The 15,018-nt window shown below is 42.4% G+C and overlaps 1 protein-coding gene across 5 annotated transcripts; it reads left to right on the top strand.

The window, feature by feature from the left end:
- The first annotated feature begins 289 nt into the window (after positions 1–289).
- On the top strand, positions 290–14,668 carry LOC120093108 (dehydrogenase/reductase SDR family member 7-like). 5 transcript variants are annotated; one of them, XM_087555104.1, is made up of 7 exons: positions 783–1,060; positions 2,994–3,146; positions 5,920–6,026; positions 6,686–6,925; positions 9,480–9,518; positions 9,864–9,986; positions 10,594–14,668. In XM_087555104.1, the coding sequence occupies exons 1-7, from the start codon at positions 934–936 to the stop codon at positions 10,813–10,815; spliced, it is 1,011 nt and encodes a 336-aa protein (XP_087411230.1). In that variant the 5' UTR covers positions 783–933; the 3' UTR covers positions 10,816–14,668. The 5 variants fall into 5 exon arrangements, with proteins under 5 accessions (XP_087411231.1, XP_087411232.1, XP_087411230.1 ...); XM_087555105.1 differs by lacking the exon at positions 9,480–9,518 and having other exon boundaries at positions 290–1,060; XM_087555106.1 differs by lacking the exon at positions 9,480–9,518 and having other exon boundaries at positions 331–1,060; positions 6,686–6,772.
- The last annotated feature ends 350 nt before the right edge of the window (positions 14,669–15,018 follow it).

The following is a 15,018-nucleotide window of genomic DNA, read 5'->3' as shown; positions in this document are numbered from 1 at the left end:
TACTTTTAAGGTCCTGAAGAAAAACAAAACAAAATAAAACAAAACAAAACAAAATGTACTAGCAAGGCATTCATTTGCCTGCATAACCTATGTTTTGTTTGGTTCATCTAGTTGATAAAGGTTTCCCGTGGGGCGGGGTTGCTGGGAGCAATGGAGTACCTACCCTGCACTGGCAGAATTCCATTTTCTGCAGAGAGTCAAGTGAGTTGAGGGAAAGTGGACTTCGGGCCTTGGCAATGTGGCTGTTTGTCTTCCACCAAGTATAACTAAAGCCTTGAAAAAATTCTCTCTCTCTCTCTCTCTCTCTCTCTCTCTCTCTCTCTCTCTCTCTCTCAAAGAGTTTATTCAGGGCATGGGGATGGGAGTCAAGAGGTAGTAGAGGGAGGGGGAGGGGAGGGAAGGGGAAATAGAAGAGAAAAGACGAGTAGTAGAATACTTGGAGAGAGAACGGAGAGGACAGAGCAGGGACAGGAAGGCAAGACCAAGAGAGCACAAAACAATTTTAAATATACTTATTTGGTTGTTTATTTATTTATTCATTCTATATAAGTACACTGTAGCTATCTTCAGACGTATCAGAAGAAGACATCAGATTGCATTATAGATTGTTGTGAGCTATCATGTGGATGCTGGGATTTGAACTAAGGACCTCTGGAAGAGCAGTTATTGCTCTTAACCACTGAGCCATCTCTTCAGCCTTGTTTATTTTTTTGTTCCTATTGCTACATTTTTATTTTTGAAGTACAGTCAGTGTCTATGCCCTCTTGGAACCAGCATACTTCATTCCAAAGTACCTAGGAGGGGCAGCACTTGACAGAGAGCACATGGCACTCCTCACTTGCCTGCACCTGGGTGGAGCCAGAGCCCAGGGCTACATATTTTAGTCCTTGCACCAGCAGCCTCCAGAGCTGTAGTTGTCTTTTCCTAGCTGTGATGGGCTTTGAGTTCTGGATGCTGGCGTTGTGTGCCCTGCTGCTGCTAGTCTTGGGGCTGCTGAGCTTCCTGTGGCTGGATAGTGACCTGACACTGCTGCGGGCTGCTTGGATGGGCCAGTGTCCTGGTGAGAATCTTCTGTGACATTCAGCTGCAAGTGGGAGTCCTGATCTCTGCTGGCTTAGATCCTCCTTGACAGCCACTGATTGTTGAAGCCTCAGTGATCCAGCCTGAGCCTTTCTTAGGGTTAAGGGTTAGGGAGAAAGAGACTGGGTAAAGGGAATAGGCAGATATAAAAGCCTGTCCAGATATAAAAATGGGAAGTTTTATATCTAGGCTGGGAAACCTCTCTAGCAGTTGGTTGCCAAAGCACTCCTAAGAGAGCATCTTTAAGACCTTGTGTCACTGGAACCCCAGAGAGCTAAGACAAAAATACTGTGGGGAACAGTGAGCTCTGTGCCATGCTAAGGTGCCTCTTTACACCAAAAGTGTTTATCTGGGCATTTTCACTCTGCGAGGTTTTGAAGTAGAATCTTAGACAATCCACCTTTTGACTACTCATTGGCCTAAAAGTTCAACATCACAAAAAGACCCAGGTGTTCTTTCTGAGGTAATGTGATTTTTGTGCTCTAGTGGGTAGTCTGCCTAGTGCCTTTTGGTCTTAGTCTTGCTTCTCCATCGAAGAACTAGCATTTCACACCCTCTGATCTTTAATTTAGCCAAAGTTTAGAAGCAGACATTGTCAGTGTATGAGGTCCAAATTGAATTTCTTCCAGGACTCTTAAATGAGACCCATGGAGGTCGTAATCGATGCAAAGGCAAGAGAAGTTTGATCATTCTGACATGTCCGGGTCATCCACTTCAAGCGGAGACAACCTTGAGCAGACTCTAACAGGCAGTTATATACCTTGCAGACAGTTGGAGCAGAATTCAAGCAATGGTAACTAGGCAGGGTACTATCAGTGGGGTGAAATGACCTTGTGGTCCACTAACCATTCCAGGACTTTCCGAGGGGCTCAGATGGGGAGTTACAGGTGGCTTTGTTCAAGAGTTTGGCTTGTAGCTCTTCTAGGAACTAAACTATTTCTACTCCTACTAGAAGGGAGGGGTCTTTCTGTGCGGAGAGGTTTGTGGTGGAATTTTCCCACTGGCCTCAGACTGACCCCAATTCTGGCTGTTTCAAGCGCTCCTTCAAAAACAGGGCAGTCACAGTCAGCAAGTGCATGGCAGGCTCACAGTAGACTTTGGATCCTAAAGATCTCAGTCAAATTTTCCTGGTCTCTTAAGACAAGTACCCAAAGTTTGTGGTGACAGTTGCTTAGAAGTGATAGCTCAGAAGACAACGTTATTCATGCTGAGTGGGTGAAATTGTCTGGGGTAGTGGCAGGGCATGCTGAAACTGATAACATATTTTTGTCTTCCCGCCTCCCTGCGAAACTCACCCCTACAGACCAAAATCTTACTTTTTAGTGTGTCATTTTTAGGGTATAACTTGTGCAATCTTGGCAGCCAGTGCACAGAGAAACAAAACTGGAAGGGACCCAGTTACTTAATCTGAATCTCCCCTTTAAAGGGTAAGAAAGTTGAATCCAAGCAATTAGTTTCTATTTAGAAGCTTTAATTTTCCTTATCAAACACATAGATAAATAAAGTCTTAGAATGAAACCATTCAAGTTAGAATCAAGGCTGGAGATTTTACAAAGAATTATGAAATATTCAAAATATTGGTTGGGTGGAAAACATTTTCCTTTTTAAGAAGTCTTAGGAGATTTGAAATATTAAATTTCACACGGTAGGTTTGTCATATTTAATGACATGGTTAAATGATTATTTAGTCTTTTTCTCTTATTTTGTTGTTTGAATCAGTTTCTCTACATGCCTCTAGCTATTCTGGAATTCATTGTGTAGATCAGGCTGGCCTTGAACTCCCAGAGATTCACCTGCTTTTGCCTCCTGGGTGCTGGGATCCCAAGTGTGTGCCACCACATCCCACTGCTGTTTCGCTTCTCCGTGATGTCTGAGCATCACAATCCCAGCCAAGTCTCCTCCTTCCTCCACAGAACAGGCACTGGCTGACAAGGTGGTGTGGATTACTGGAGCATCAAGCGGCATTGGTGAGGAGCTGGCTTTCCAGTTATCTAAACTGGGGGTCTGTCTGGTGCTGTCAGCCCGAAGGGGGCAGGAGCTGGAGCGGGTGAAGAGAAGATGCCTGGGTGAGTCAACTCCTAGCAACCGCCGTGCTTCCTAGCAGTGAGAACCCAGACTTAGTGCAGCTTCGCAAGTGAGGGAAGGAGGGATTGTCCTGCGCAGTTCGCACTGGCTCCGGAGCTTCGCGCATGCGTACTGCCCAGACCTCCTTTTCTGTCACCTCTTAGCAGCCCTGGTTACTTGGCTTTTTGTTCTTTCCAGCCAACCTTCCATTATTGTTTTTATACCAACTTTTGATATTGAGTGGTGAGAAAGCTGGTGCTGGTGGACTTTAATGACTCAGGTCTTTCCTTCAGAACAGGGCCTCATGGGCGCAACTAAGGAAATGTACTTAGGAATGAATTCATTTTGCCTTATGTCAGATATTAAAGTTATGGGTGGTGTGTGTGTGTGTGTGTGTGTGTGTGTGTGTGTGTGTGTGTGTGTGTGTGTGTGTGTATGGGTGCGTGTGTGTGTGTGTATGCGTGTGTTGTGTTCGGATGGATAAAATGAAAGGAAAGTAATAAAGTTTAAAAATGAACTGTAGGCAATACTTTCTATATTCACACAGTTCTAATCTTGTCACCTTCACTTAATAGACACTTCAGGAGCTGTTTAACATTTATATAGTCTTAAATCTCTGTCTCTCTGTGTACATGCACACACACACACACACACACACACACACACACACACACACACACACACGAGTGTGCTTCTTTATGTGTTATCTCTGTCTGCTATTCTTTCATTATCTTTTGCTTTGCTGACTACATTCACCCAGGGATATAAAAGATACAAGAGTCTTTGCCCCATCTCAGCAGTCACAGGCTCTCTTCATGATGCCACTTGTGTTTTAGTTCTATTCTTTTTTGAAATGGCCATTGGTCCTCCACCACAGAGATCTGTAACGCCTGCTTAATAAGCCTGTCAGCAATGCTGAGCTGTGAGGACCCCTGGCTCCCATTTCTCTGTGTGGTCACTGGTACAAGACTTGCCAGGTTTTTAGTCACGTTCTTTCTTGTCTTTGCCCACAAAGGCAAAGAACACGCTCCTCTCCCAGTCTCTGTATTTGCTGTTTTTTTTTTTAACTGTTTCTTATTTTATATTAAAAATCCCAGAATAATCCAATTCAGTTATTCCTCTGGTGATCAAAAGTAGAAAGAATCGATTATGTCTCAATGTCTTTAAGTACGAATGATCTGAAGGACTGCACGTCTTTCCTTATTTACTGTGTGGAATTCTTGGTCTTGGGGAAGAAGCTTCTACCCATCGTCCCCTACTGGCCTTCTCAGCTTCTTACTGATTTATAGTATAGCCCCCCCCCCATCACCTGCTCTTTAGTGTTTCAAGACAGAGTTTCTCTGTATAGCCCTTACTGTCCTGGATCTCAATGTACAGAGTGGTCTGGCATTGAACTTAGAAATCCACCTGCCTCTGCCTCCTAAGTGCTGGGATTAAAGACATGGGCCACCACAGCACAAATCATCCCCTATAAATTCTTAGGATTGATCTCTTGATCACGTTTCGCATGTTGTGGTAATGGTTTCTTCAGGATTCTCTCTTTCGTCCGTCTCTCTTTCTTTCTTCCTCTCTTTCTTTCTTCCTCTCTTTCTTTCTTCCTCTCTTTCTTCCTTTCTTTCTTTCTTTCTTTCTTTCATGTTTTGGTGGTACTGTACCCCCCCCCCACATTGTTTTTTATCAAAATCTCAATTGTTTTATTTTACTAAAGAATCAGGAACCAGATGTTGGGGTGAAAACCTGCTAGCTCAGGGAGACAGAGAAAACTAGCATCTGACTTTCCCCCACAGCTAACTTTGTAAGATCCCCGACCCTCAGTTAGTGGTACTTTGAGAAGGCCCTGAGTGAGACACTGAGATGCAGATAGATGTAAAAGCAAGAGGTTTATGTTCTGGTTCCTCAGGGAAGACCTTCCTCAAGGCAGGTGACTAGAAGGTGATCCGGGTGACTGTTACAAGCAGTTTTCATACTATTTAGGAGCACAGGTTACCTCAGCAAGTTACAGTTCAAACTAATTATATTGACCTTTAAATTTCACTGGCTAACAAGCATGAAGCAGTAAGTTCTGAGACTTTTCTACTCAAGAATGTTCCTGTGAGTGGAGAATGGTACTTGGCGTAGCCTCGATTGGAGATGGGAAGCTAGAACCTGGTCTGGCCTTGCCTTGAGGCTGGCGGGTGTGGGGCTGCGGGTAAGCCCCTAACATCCTTCACTTGACCTTATTTAATCCTGTTTTCAGTCAACAGAAAGGGCTTGGATTAAAGGTGTGCGCTACGTCTGAACTGTGGCCACTTGTTTTTCTAGTGTTCACAGTGTGACCGAATATCCAGGTTTCTCCCTGTGTGAAAGGACAGCTAAGGGCTGGGTGGAGATGGGGATTTAGCACTGTAGAAAAGCACTTCTTAGCTGCTATGAAATCCTGGGTTCAGTTACCAGGCCAAATTATAAATGTTGTATATTAGTGATACTTTGTGAGCATATTTCAAAACAAATGTAACCCTGCTTCTAAATGAGCTGTGGGTTTTTGTTTCTGTTTTGTTTTGGTTTGGTTTTTGTTTTCTTTTTTTTTTTTGGAGTATTTTTAGGGTTTTTTTTTTTTTTATTTGTTTTGTTTTGCTGTAGAATAATTTCGATTTTGCCAGAGTTCTTTTTACCAGTCCCACTATGTCTCTCCATGTCTTTTGAAAGGTACAGGAATAGTCTTTATTAGAGCAGGAAATAGTTTGATTGTCTTGTAGAATGGCTTTCTCACTAATGTGCTGATGTGTCTTAACGCAGAGAATGGCAACCTAAAAGAAAAAGACATACTGGTTTTGCCCCTTGACCTGGCTGACACCAGTTCCCATGACATTGCTACCAAAACCGTTCTCCAGGAGTTTGGGAGAGTAAGTAACCATTTTTGTTGATAGAATTTGCATTATATCACTTCTCCAGTTTGTTTAAAATTACCAAAGAGATTCTTATCTGTGATGACTCATTCAAAGCAATTCACATGGGATACATTAGTGGTTCGGGACCATCACGTCCATCAAGCTCTTGATATCTGGGTCTTGGACTTTGGGCCATTAGATTTTTTTGTGTTTTTTTTTTTTTTTGATACTATTTAAACTTCTAATTCCTATTGTAGGTAAAAGGGCCAAAATTTCACCACAGCTTTTAAATTTATGCGTTTCAGTGTATTTTGTTAAATATTACTCAAACTGATAAGGAGAATTCTAGTGATTTTTGTCTCCTTCTTTTGTTTGGTTGTGTTTTGTTTTGTTTCAAGATAGGACCTCACTATCTAGCTCTGACTATCTTGGAACACATTGTGTAGACCTGACTGGCCTTGAACCCACAGAGATCTGCTTGCCTCTTCCTCCCAAGTGCTAGGATTCAAGGCATGTATCCCTATACCGGAATTGATTTTATCCTCTTATTGTTGACTTTAGAAATGTAACATTGCTGTACTGATTCATTCAATTAACATCATAACCACTTATCACTCGGAATTGCATTCATAAATTATCTCTAAATAATTTTCTCTCGGATTTTATTTAATTAGATTGACATTCTGGTCAACAATGGTGGAATAGTCCATGCTTCCCTTTTTGAAAATACCAACCTGGATGTCTTCAAGGTGCTGATAGAGGTGAACTACTTTGGGACAGTGTCATTGACCAAGTGTGTTCTACCTCATATGATGGAGAGAAAGCAAGGAAAGATTGTGGTCATGAATAGCCTTGTGGGAATTGTACCCAACCCTCTTTGCAGTGGGTACATTGCTAGCAAATTTGCTCTTCGGGTAAGGCTGCTTCAACTCAGTTTTGTTAGCATTGACTGCAATGGATGTGGGGGATTTGTCCATCATAGGGTGTGGTGGATGGGACTAAGGGACAAGGTGGGGCTGCAGAAAGAGAAGAACTTTGAAAGTACAGGACTAAATGACTAAAAATATTAGAACCCTGCATGCTTATTACTTACTCAATAGATTTTTTGTATTGTGCACCTGCATGAGATGAATCCTGAGGAGAAAGATTATTTTTGCTCTAGCAAGCATATATTATTGTCTTTTGCCCTAGCCCATTGCTAGATTTTCAAGACAAATTTCGAGTCTACCATTTCTTCTCTGCTCTCATTTTAGAGTACCTGATGATTGGTTCTGGGCTCCTAAGGAAACATGGACTCTGTTCATTCTGGCTTAATCGAAAAAAGAAAATTAAGGCAAAGGCTAGGAGAAAAGACTGCTCAGTTTTATCTTATGACTAATGAACATCAGAATAACATGAATTCTTAGGTTGGCTTAATAGTGACACTAACACTGGGAAGTGGTGCCACATATTTTTAATCCCAGCACTTGGGAGGCAGATCTTGTTCAAGGCTAGCATGGTCTACAGAGTAGATTCCTGAATAGCCAGGGCTACACAAGAAAAATCTGTTTTGAAAAAAACCAATGATAAGGCTGGAGATTTAAAAGACACATAAGAAGCAATACTTGCTAATTAAGGTGAGTCTTTTTAAAAATATTTTTATTTATTTTTTGTAATATGTATTTATTTTTATTTATATGAGTATACTACAGCTGTCTTCAGACATACCAGAAGAGAGCATCAGATTCCATTACAGATGGTTGTGAGTCATGATGTGGTTGCTGGGAATTGAACTCAGGACCTCTGGAAGAGCAGTCAGTTCTCTTAACGGCTGTGCCACTTCTCCAGCCCAAGGTGACTCTTCATGTTAGCCTCAACTCTCGTGTTTTCAAGGCTGGCATTGAACTTCTGGTTCTCTTGCCTTCAACCTTCCAAGTGCTGAGATTGTAGGTGTAGTCCAGGACGTGTAGCTTGAAAGAAGTTTTAACAGAAAATTTTACCATTAGAATTGGATGATGTAGTGGTTCAGGTCACCATAGTTTCCTAGAAATTTAAGGTGTGGTAGAAAAGACCCTCCTCTGCTTCACAAAATAGACAAGTACATAGTGACAAATGGCTGCAGCTCAGATACTTTTATCTGATTTAGTTAAGGCCTGTCAATCAACCTTCTATAGAGACAGTCCCTTCTCAGACAGCCAGATGCAGTTGAGTACATTCTTCATCTGTTGGGATTTGACTTATAAGACATGCAGAATATGCTTTGTGAAAACCAGAAGTACTATCTCACCTGTCTTCCAAGGCCCTGTTTTATAACTGTATTTAATGGGTTGGCAATGTGCACCCAGTTGGATGGGCTTATGAGACGCTGTAGCTAATGAGGGCTGAGAACTGTACCAGGGGTGTGTGTGTGTGTGTGTGTGTGTGTGTGTGTGTGTGCACATTTATACACATACACATATATGTACATATATTATGGGTGTGTTTTACTTGATTGTATGTCTACACACCAGGTGTGTACCTGGTCCTTACATAGGACAAAAGAGGATGTTAGATCCTTTGGGACTGAAATTATAGGTGGTTGTGAAGCACCATGTGGATACTGAGAATCCAATCAGGATCTTCTGGAAGAGTGGCCAGGGCTCTTACCCACTGAACTTTCTCTTCAGCTCTAGAGATACAAATTAGAGGGCAACTTGATACTATGTCCATATAGCAAAATAATAGTAGTGGGTTCATTCCCAGTCTAGCTTCTTTTACAGGTCCAATAGAAGGCAATCCCATTGCATTCATTAGTAGCTATGTACTAGTCATCAACCTAAAGTTACTTCATATAAACTAATTCACCAGTATAAAATGGTAATATAAATTGAAAAATGAATATCTATGGTAGTTTTTGTAAAGTTCTGGGAAGTGGTGAATTATTAATCCGTTTCAGATCCTGGTGGGTCACACATGTGCTGCACACAACCAAAAGCTCTGGATTCACTAATGAAAGAGAGACAGACAGACAGACAGACAGACAGACAGACACATGCGCGCACGCACACACACACACACATGCACGCGCGCGTGCCAGCTAATTTTTAATATGCTTTGACTAACTCAATGGTTGGGCACTTCTAAACCTTGCCACAGCTAGCACACCCTCCCCTCTGATATTCCTGGCTTAATTAATCTTCTAAACCTGAAGTTTATCTTTGCAGCCCTGTCACCTTCTAGGCAGTGCTGGTATGGCTGCTTTTCCTTCCCACCTATATTGCTGGATGGTTTCTTTCCTGCAGCTCTTAAATCTGATCCATCTGCCTCTGAGTAAAGCCAGCTAGGGGCAGGGACCCTCAGCATCTATAAATTAGGCTTTTGGGAGTCAAATTAAGACAAAACATTAGAACCAATTCCCATCAGTTTCTGTTCCTGGTTTGTTTGTTTGTTTGTTCTTTTGCCTTTTGCCTTTTCCCCATTTTTTTTAACCTTCACTTTTTATCTATCTAGGGAATGAAGATGCATCTCCACTGCTACCAGGGATCCTCTGTAAATATGCATTTTGTAGAATGGAGAAGTTAGGACAAGACAAGGAGGGGTATACAGGGCTCTTCAGAGATAAGAGGTTCTTGCTTGGTGCTTGCCTGCCACGGAAGCATTGATGGCAGAAGCTACTGCTAGTGTCCTTAGAGCCCCTGAAGTCTGGCTAGATCTGAGAATCCCTGCTTTGGTTGCCTCTGTGTTTATGTTATGGTCCATGTACATAAGGTCCATGTCCTGTGTACACATGCGTGGTCCCTCACTCAAGCATTTTAGAATACAGTTCCTCTAATCAGGAGGAATTGGGATGAAATGAGACCTCTACTTTCTCTTTCTTCTTTTATTGCCTTTTAGGGTTTTGTTGGTGCACTTCGAACTGAACTTTTTGACTATCCAGGTATAAGGTTGTCTACGATTTGCCCAGGACATGTACATTCAAATATTTTCCAGAATTTTATAACTGGAGAGTTCACTAAGGTAAACATTTTTAACTGGAAAATAGCTGGAATGGTTTACTATTAATCCCACAGTGTTGAATGACACAGATGAGTGCTTCTGTCAGAAGTGCTTATGAATTTGTCACATAACCACTCTTGTTAGCCTTGTTAACATTAGCTGGCAATGCTCAGTATCCAGTTTTTATAAGGCTACTAAAATAACTACAGTATCAGTGCCAAGTTGGTCACCCTGTCTATTCTTGTGCACTAACTCTCTAGCTGGTAATAAAGTCCGTTTTTATCTTCTTTTACCTCATCACCACGGATGGGTGGGTTTTCATTTTTGTGAGATTTTCATATGGCTTTTCAAATGCTAACAGTTATTAGGCGCTGTGGCAAAGAACATGAGGAACTTTGATCTTTCTGTTAGCCAGTACAGTCTCTACTAGCCTCTATACGATTCTGATGAGCCTTGGTGAGACATCATGGAAATTTATGACACCCATCAGCACCTGTAGAAACTTGTAATGAGTGCAAGGCTCCACACTGCCTGTGTTTCACTGGTTCCTTCTTAACATAACATTTCTGTAGCAAAGAAAAAAAGCTTGATAAATCTTCAGCATCCTTTTCCTTTCAAACCCTTTTAGACCAGACTGCCTGAAATCCCGCTATTCATGATGGAAACAAGCCGTTGTGTGCAGCTAATCCTTGTCTCCCTGGCCAATGATCTGGAGGAAGTCTGGATAGCTAATCAGCCTGTCTTGCTTCGGGCATATGTGTGGCAGTATGTGCCATTCCGGGACTGGATACTTCAAGGATGCTATGGAAAATATATATCGAAAGCTCTAGGTATAACATGGTATGTGTGACTCACTTGTTTCCAGTAGTTTATGTGCATCTTGCATGCAAATATCAAGTCTTCAAATGCTTTAGGGTCGTTTTTGCTAACTTCCAGACCCAGCTCACAATATGAAAATACATAAAAATGGACTGACCCTGGACTCTGACCTCATAGGTAGCAATGAATATTCTAGTAAGATCACCAGTGGAAGGGGAAGCCCTTGGTCCTGCTAAGACTGAACCCCCAGTGAACGTGATTGTTGGGGGGAGGGCGGCAGTGGGGGGAGGATGGGGAGAGAAACACCCATAAAAAAGGGGAGGGGGAGGGATTAGGGGGATGTTTGCCCGGAAACCGGGAAAGGGAATAACACTCGAAATGTAAATAAGAAACATTCAAGTTAATAAAAAAAAAGGGGGGGGGGGACAACAATATCCTTGGCAGGAAATAGGGAGGCAAAGTTTAGAACAGAGGCAGCAGGAACACCCATTCAGAGCCTGCCCAACATGTGGCCCATACATATACAGTCACCCAATTAGACAAGATGGATGAAGTAAAGAAGTGCAGGCTGACAGGAACCGGATGTAGATCTCTCCTGAGAGACACAGCCAGAATACAGCAAATACAGAGGCGAATGCCAGCAGCAAACCACTGAACTGAGAACGGGACCCCCGTTGAAGGAATCAGAGAAAGGACTGGAAGAGCTTGAAGGGGCTCGAGACCCCATATGAACAACAATGCCAAGCAACCAGAGCTTCCAGGGACTAAGCCACTACCTAAAGACTATACATGGACTGACCCTGGACTCTGACCTCATAGGTAGCAATGAATATCCTAGTAAGAGCACCAGTGGAAGGGGAAGCCCTGGGTCCTGCCAAGGCTAGACCTCCAGTGAACGTGATTGTTGGGGGGAGGACGGCAATGGGGGGAGGCTGGGGAAGGGAAGCCCATATAGAAGGGAGGGTTAGGGGGATGTTGGCCCAGAAACCGGGAAGGGAAATAACACTCGAAATGTATATAAGAAATACTCAAGTTAATAAAGATAAAAAAATACATAAAAAATACCAAAAATACATAAGCAGTATCATATCATTCCACGTAACTGACAATTTCCCATCAACTGTCACTGGACTAGGTGTTCTGGGAGGTTCACATGGCAAGCATTGCTTTCTTCTATACTTAGTGACTGAGAGAGTAAGTTTCAGGAAACTCTCTCTCTGCTCCTTCCCATCATGTCCTACCTGGCCTTCCATCTCAGCTCAGGAGTCACTTCCGTGAAGGGACACTTTCCCTCCTTTCTACTTCTCCTAGGGACAGGAGCTCCTCAGCCCTTGATTGTTCAACCTCCAGAACAACCCACTACACTAAGACAATGCATGCATGCACATAGGCACGCATGCATGCACACTTACTGTGCAGTCCTTATTTCTTCTGTCTGGCCCTAAAGCACTCTGCTCAACTCAGATATGAAGGGAACAAGACTGCTTACTACAACGCTGAGTGGGGAATACTACCTGTTTCTAAATAAAAAAGTTTCATGGGTTCATATCACAGCAAATGTAAGGAGTTATTATGGCATCCATGCAGCTACGGTACCAAGAACTGGGTGGGCATAGGCCTGGGAGGTTTAAGAAAAAACACATACTCGGCTCATTTGTGTAAGAGAATGCCAAAGCTTTACTGAGGTTCACAGAATATATACCCCCAAGTCCCCTGAGTGGAAGCACAATGGAAAAATAAGTTTACATTCTCAGCAGGAAGACAGAAACCAGAACCAAGAGCTGACATCAAAGATGTAGGCTCCCAGGTGCCAAACAGAAAGGTCAGGATGTTCCTTTGTTAGGAACAAAAGGCTTCCACATGCAGCAGCAAGGCTCAGCAGAGGACAACCACTTGAGGGGGCCCAGGGGAGTCCTACAGCATTCTAGTTCAATGTCTTGGCCCTGTGGGATGGTTGAGCAGACTTCATGGAAAGCAGCCTGAGTTTTGAATAAAGCTTAAAATCTCTTATCACAGGTGTAAGGCTATTGCTGGGTATTGTTTTCATTGCTGAAGTTGTTCCCTCTGTATACTTTGTGATGAACATTTTCTGAGATTTATTTTTACTTATGTATTTGTATTTTTTATGTGTATGTATCTGTTACCTCTCTGTGGGTGCCTGTGAAGGACAGAAGACTCTCAGGATGCCTGCAGATGGTTGTGAGTCTCCTGATGTAGTTGTTAGGATCCAAACTCAGGTCTTCTGGAAGAACTGCAAGTGTTTAAAGAGTTAGGCTATCTCTCCAGCACATGCTACAACCACTAAAATCCATAGTTGCTTTATTTCTGGGTATGGTGGCATATCCAGTTAATCCCAACACTTGAGGCACAGGCAGTGACACATGGATCCCTATGAATTTGAGACTGGCCTGTTCTACAGTGAGTTTTGAGTTCCAGGATAGCCAGGGATACACAATAAAGAAACCATGTCTTAAAAACAAACAAACAAACAGCTAACTCAAACCAAGCAAACAGGCAAACAACAACAAAGCTGGATAAATAAAAATCACTATATAAGAGGACCATAATATAGATTCTGTAATCTACCAGTAATTAAGCAGTCTGCCCTAATTTTTAGATACCTAATTACTTTTATCCTTCTATGTTGAAGTGAAAATGAATTGGGTAGGGAAAATCCAAGAGTAAACTTTAAGAAAATGCTTAAAGACATTTAGATTATAAAACATTTGCATGCTATCTTAAGATGTAGAGTTTGAAATACCATGAAGAGGGCCTTTTGCTATCTACCAGGTTTCATTGCATCCAGTCATTTATAAGCATTCTAGTTCTGGATCTTGGACATGTGGGATGGTTGAACAGACTTCATGAAAAGCTTCCTGAGTTTTGAGTCAGGGGGATGGCTTAGGAAGCTGCCTGCAGCTCAGTGACAGAGAAGCCCTGGGAAGGAACGATTCTGTAGAAGCGACAGATCAGTACCCTTGGTCAGAGCTGGGCTATCTGGGTTCAAATCCCCGGTACAAGGCCTACTTGTCCATGGCCTTAAGCAGTTCACTATTGGACTCACCATAGGCGATGAGGGTAATAACAAATCATAGAGTTATTATGGGCATTAAGTAAGAATACAGGACAGAAGTACTTCCTAAACAGCCTAGAGTCTTATCAGGGCTATCAGGGCTGCTGATATTTTATTCTCCATTTCAAGCTGAGTTTGGTAGTAGCGAGTGTAGATGACTGGGTTGTTTCCCTGTTGTGACACTTATGAACAGTGATGTGAAGGCAGAAATGTGTTTTGCTCCTTCACACTGGTTTCAGTTCCTCTCAGGGTGTACCCTGGTATTTGCCCTGGAGATTTCATCCTCTAAAGCTTTGTCTTCTTGCTGAACCTCCATTAAGAAGTAGGTCTAATGTAAGTCCTTGGATGTACCACCTTGGGGTGGGTGGGTGGGAGGTAATGGACTTCTCACAGGACTCTGGGAGTTCTAGAGCAAGTAAGTCCATTGACCAGCCTAACTTGGTATCCATCTCAAGGGGAGGCTCCAACGCCTGACACTATTACCAGTGCTATGGTGTGCTTACTGATAGGAGCGTAGCATGGCTGTCTTCTGAGAGGCCTAACAAACAGCTGACTTAGACTTACACTCAACTAGTGGACAGAAGTTGGGAACCACTGTGGTTTCGAAAGAAATTTGACCTCTAAGTCAGGACCCTCCTGCTATAGTTTCCTGAGTGTTGGGATTTTAGGCATCTGATCCTCTATTGTCCTTCATTTTAATCTTTGATTTAACTTTCTCAAGATGAAATAAATAAAAAGTAAAATATTGCCATGAATATTGAAAAAATGGATAATTATACTACATAATTGAATAAAATAACATTTAATTTTGTGTGTGTGTGTCCGCTTATTTTTGCAGACCTGTCGGGTCAATCTCAGTTGTCATGACTTAGATACCACACAGCTTGATTTTTTTTATTTGTGTTGCTTGACCCCTCCCTCCACTCCTCCCAGTGGTTCTACCCCTCCCCTCTACCCTAGATGCATTCCCTCTCTGTCATCTGCCTTTTTTTGAAAAAAAAAAAAAAAAAAAGCAGACCTCCTAGCACTATCAACCAAACATGGTATAACAATTTACAGTAAGACTAGGCACAAACCCTCATATCAAAGCTAGATGAGTCAACCCAGTAGGAGCAAAGGAATCCTAAGAGCAGGCAAAAAAGTCAGAGATACCTCTATTCC

This window comes from Rattus norvegicus, chromosome 6 (genome assembly GCF_021556685.1).
Source record: "Rattus norvegicus strain SHRSP/BbbUtx chromosome 6, alternate assembly SHRSP_T2T, whole genome shotgun sequence".
In the NCBI taxonomy this organism is placed as follows: Eukaryota; Metazoa; Chordata; class Mammalia; order Rodentia; family Muridae; genus Rattus; species Rattus norvegicus.
This window is presented reverse-complemented; position numbering and strand designations above follow the sequence as displayed.